Source organism: Varroa destructor, unplaced genomic scaffold, assembly GCF_002443255.2.
Source record: "Varroa destructor unplaced genomic scaffold, Vdes_3.0 BEIS01000004.1, whole genome shotgun sequence".
NCBI lineage: Eukaryota > Metazoa > Arthropoda > Arachnida > Mesostigmata > Varroidae > Varroa > Varroa destructor.
In genome coordinates, this window is record NW_019211457.1 from 11,063,395 (window position 1) to 11,068,513 (window position 5,119).

The following is a 5,119-nucleotide window of genomic DNA, read 5'->3' on the forward strand; positions in this document are numbered from 1 at the left end:
AGATTCATTAGGATTGGAGCCAGTTTTGCCAATGGCAGTTCAGTGCAGCTCCCAGCACGAACTACGCTTACAGCTACTACCGTTATTGCTGTTGCCGCTGCTGTTGCAGACAATGATAGGATGGTATAGTTCTGCACAAAGTGTACACAATAGGGTAGCGATGAATGAGCGAATTAAGTAATAGGGACAAGGCTCTGCCTCAGCCAAAGCACAAGTTCAGCGGCAGGGGTACGGCCGTCAACGGCATGCACTCTTCATGGCAGTGACGACCTCTTACAACCCCATCGAAAAAGCTTGGAGATGCTGTCACTTTCATGCAGCAGGATTACCAAACAACTGAAAAACTTAATGAGCAGGACACTGCATAACGGGACCCATCGAAGACGACATAACACCCTCACCCCACTTGACGTCAGCCGTGAAGTCTATTGAACGACTTTCCGTGAAAAGAGCAAGGGCTGTCCATTAGCACCGTGATAACTGCGTACCGCGCGTGTCGAATTGCAATGCCCACGATCACTCAGCGACAGCAAAGATAGCCTAAATCAGCGTAGGTCTTCGTCATTCGATTGCACTGAAACTAGCAAAAGCCTTCGGCGACAGCCCGCAGTTTGACCGTGTGTAGGGATGGCTACTATTACGGGTTTTTCACACAAGCGATAGATCTAATTCTGCCTATTCACCCTACGAGGCCGGCTAGCAACAGTCAACATAAATAGGGTTCTCTGCCAGATATACAGCGGCAGGCTACGGCCGCTGCAGTCACGGCGGTGCTTGATAATACTACATTTTTGATGGTGGTGAGAGTGGCTTCTACTTCATTAGTTCACAAGAGAGAAGGAAAAAAGAGCTTCGTACGATCATTTCTGCTGCTGTTGGCGGCGGTAGTGGGCGATGCCGGTATCAGTATCACTCGCTAAAGTGAGGCAGCTGTGCGCGGGTACATGCGGTAATTCGATGACGGCAAAAACCATGTGATGAGATAGCCCATACTGAGTCGTCATGATCGTTGACGTATTGGACTAACGAAAATGAAATCGTGCTCTTATTAAAAGTGATCTACGTGTTTGTAAAGACGTCGTGTTGTCTCCAACGCGCAATGGCTTCGTTAAGTATTTGAGGAAAAACGGGGCGGTTTTGTTGGCGCGAATCTGGATCGTGTCCCCCTCTGTAAAACGAAGGGAAGAGAGCCAAAAGCTGCGCCAAACGGAATACTTTGTTGGTAGGAAGGATTATTGAAAAGTGTACATTTCGTGGAAAAATAAACTTGTGTCAGATTATTCCTTGTTAACAAACGTCAACTACAGAGAAATTTAGCACCAGCTAAAAATGATGGTTGACTCGGAAAAGCTCAATAGGAGACCACCGCAAACCTGGACAGAGCCCGTTGCATTACTTGCTCTCGCAGTTATTTTCATTTGCATTACGTGCAAGATTTACTCACGGTTAACCGTCGGCATGTGCACGTCTAAAAAAAGTATGCGTGGTAAGACTGTGATTATTACTGGTGCCAATGCGGGCATTGGCAAAGAGACCGCTAAGGAACTGGCTCGAAGAGATGCGCGAGTCATCATCGCCTGCCGAAATGTCCAGAAGGCTGAGATGGCCGCCAAAGAGATCGAGGCTGAAACAGGCAAATGCGTCGTTATTAAGAAGCTTGACCTCTGCTCGCTCAAATCGATCAAGGACTTTGCCGAAGATATTAACCGAGGTGAGGATCGTTTAGACGTTCTTATCAACAATGCCGGTATTGTTCCGTTTCCCGAGCGCGTTGAGACGGTCGACGGCTTCGAGCAGACGTTTCAGACCAACCACCTCGGTCCGTTCCTTTTGACCAATCTCCTCCTTGACAAACTGAAGCAAAATGCGCCGTCTCGTATTATTTCGCTGTCATCCAGCCTGCATTACTTCGGTCGTATCGATCCCGATAACTTAGAATACGCTTTGTACACTGTCCCCATGCAGGTCTACTCGGATACGAAACTAGCAAATATTTTGTTCATCCGAGAGTTGGCTAGACGCCTCAAAGGAACCGGCGTCACAGCTAACGTTTGCCATCCGGGGGCAGTTCAAACAGATATAAATTCCACTTATGTCGGTTTCTTGAATTGCTGCCTAAACACACTCTTCTACTTTTTCGGAAAGACACCCGAAGAGGGCGCACAGACTTCGCTACATCTAGCGATATCTGAAGAAGTCGAAAATACGACAGGCGAGTATTTTAAGGATTGTCACATAACAAAGGGAAGCGCCGCTTCTAGAGACATGAAGCTTGCGGCAAAACTATGGAGCCAGAGTGAAACGCTTAGTAGACTTTCAAGCTAAAAAGCAAGGATAGCCGAGCTAGTGCAGGAAATCATCTAAAGCAATAACGATAGTCCTGAAGCAAGGCCAATAGAAAAATTATGCTTTTTTATCACAAATGTTCCTGCAATATAACGAGGGTTCTATCAGTCATGCGCCACGATTACTGCCCCATCAAAGCATAATCAAGCAAAATTCAAGCCGAAATGACGGACCTATCGGCTTGGGATCACTTGTTAACTATAGCTGCGACGACGTCCTTATACTCCTAGGCATCTCAGCAAAATTGAGTACCTATCTTAAAGTGTAGAGATGATCTCCTTGATCCTCCCTTAGACTCCACTAGTAAATTTAGCAAGGTTTCCATCATTTTGCAGCACTTACGTTAGCTGTTCATATATGACGAATAAATTTTAGCTAAAATAAAATAATAATATCCTAGAGGAGCTCATTCATTTTCATGCGAGTGTCTGTAACTGTTGTAAGTTTTTCATTCCTGAACGCCTTTGAACAAAGATCTAAGAAGTTATATATTGTCTAATCAGTTAGTGATTAATTAAGTAAGTTGCAATTGACTCAATTTTTTTACAGAACCTAATATATTTATGCTAGTGTAGAACGACGATGAATCATTCGCGGTGCTACCTAGTAAGTGTAAACGGTCTAATATTTAATTATCAAAAAATGGGAAGGTTTAACGGATAAAGGAAAGAGCTCGTACTACGACCGTTATAATCATAACTATCGCTGTTTTTTTTTTATCATAATCTCCGTTAGTGTTTAGAAGAACGACAATAAGATTTACTATTTAAGAGCAAGTAGTCATCTCTAACAGCTGCTGTACGTGTAGTAGTGACACGGTAATAACAGTAATGATAGAAATAAAATTATACCGTCGTCTGTGACGACACCGGTGGTCCATCAAATCGTGTGTTTTATTGTTATGTAACCACACGTGTATATATGTTTATTTTTAGTTCAGTTTCTTGGTTTATCTTGATGTCAGCTTAATGCGGTAAACGCTTTACATGATCATGACAATTGTCATACGTTCGTTGATGGCTTATACTATCTGTCAGAAGTAATATGATTTTCGCGTATAATATGGTATCTTTTACCATCTATTTGCATGTGTAAGTGGTATTTGCAATAGTTTGATATGTTGAAAAATGCTATCGATAACTTAACGAAGTCTTGGCTCCCTTTGTGACAAGAGATAACTTGGTAACTTTGCTAAGCTCCTACAAGCGAATCCGGCGATCTTTACAACGGAGCCTAAATAACTGTTTTAATAAATATTTACGCGAGTATGATCATTCTTTGAATGTGTTAGAAGTATTCTTCTTTACCTCTTATGCAGTTGTTCAGGCGCTCTAACAGCTTTTGGGCAGCTATACACCTACTATTCATATTTCCATGCGCAACTTCACCATCTTTGACTTGTCAAAGTGAATCCATGTTGAAATGTGCTTGCCTACCTATTGGCTTTTTGACATGTAGGAAACCCCGTAATCACGCCGACTTGAATTGGAAAAAATGAAGGGTAGTCCTTTACCAAATTCTAACCTTGTCATCAAATTGATCAATTGCCGAGCTAACCGTCGATGAGTCTTTCGGAATAGCGAATTGCAGTCGTTGTTCCATTTGCAGCGAGTATCTCACAGAAGCAAATACCTCTGATGTCCATTATAAATACGAACCTATTCGACACTGCCGCCGAATTCGATTTCCCTCCGAGACGACGTCGTTCCTTCGCCTGGCCGCTCCGGTTAGCGGTAGAGATCTGCCCATGCTTTGTGTGTGGTCATCGTATATACCAGGCGTTCTTTTTTCTTTCTTTGTTAATTAAAGTTCTCCAAATTCTGCCTGGAAAACATCAAGCTAACGTAACTAGTCTGGAGACAACTTACGGGGAATCCCTTTTTTCTTAGTTACCACACTTTTAATAATGTAAGACGCCACACGTGATTTTTGGCCGATAGAGGCATTAAACTGCAAACTCTTTAATACGGTCTCGTCCTTCGGCTCCCGACATTTGACCACCTCCTCGGTGGTCTTCAAGATTTTAATGTCTGCTTTTGAAATGTTTGCGTCATTCACGTATTGTGGTTTCGCTTAGGGTTCCTTGCCCAATGTCTTCACTATTTCACGCTGAATTTCCTTAGCACTATCGATTTCAGAGAACAAAAAATTCACCCTTAAAGGTTGGTTTTCGAGACTAAAGAATTTTGTTACCTTTTGAACTTATTTCTCCCGTTTTTCTCATAAGAGGTTGGGTTAATCACGAGTCCCATTTTCGCCTGCTGGCGGCGCATAGTTCAAAAGCTTTTCAGCTTTAAAGTACGCTGGATTTGCTTGTATGGTATTTTTACTGGGTTGGGCAGCTCAAATTCAGTTTATTTGACTTAGAAGGGTCGTTACTTATTGCACTGGCCTAAGATGATGGATCTTGGAGCAGGAAAAGCAAAAGGTATGATTGCCTATGAATATTTACAGTTCTGAAATGACAACATGCGGAAATAACGATGTTTTCGAACACCGAGCACGTTTCTCTTCTCTCAAATGCCCCAATAACAAGTGCTATCAAACACTAATTCAGTAGTTTTCAAATACATGTATATGCTGAACCTTTTTTTTTTGTATGATCATTATTGTTATTATTTTTATTTCTCCACAGCACTTCGCCGCCCGAAGGCACGTCGCTCGTCTCCGACTGCAGTGTTGCAGTCCGCTTATATCAATATAAATATACCACTACAAAATGAGGCTGTGAAGTCAGCCAAAATTATAATTAGTAATGTTTTATAGCAGATAT

At 42.5% G+C, this 5,119-nt stretch overlaps 1 protein-coding gene across 1 annotated transcript; it reads left to right on the plus strand.

Moving 5' to 3' along the window:
• Nucleotides 1-251: 251 nt before the first annotated feature.
• On the plus strand, nucleotides 252-3,230 carry LOC111249651 (retinol dehydrogenase 11-like). The gene has a single exon (XM_022803780.2). The coding sequence runs from the start codon at nucleotides 1,330-1,332 to the stop codon at nucleotides 2,323-2,325; it is 996 nt and encodes a 331-aa protein (XP_022659515.1). The 5' UTR covers nucleotides 252-1,329; the 3' UTR covers nucleotides 2,326-3,230.
• The last annotated feature ends 1,889 nt before the right edge of the window (nucleotides 3,231-5,119 follow it).

Coding starts and splice junctions, on each gene's coding strand:
- LOC111249651 (XM_022803780.2), top strand. CDS start 1,330: ATGATGGTTGACTCGGAAAAGCTCAATAGGAGACCACCGCAAACCTGG.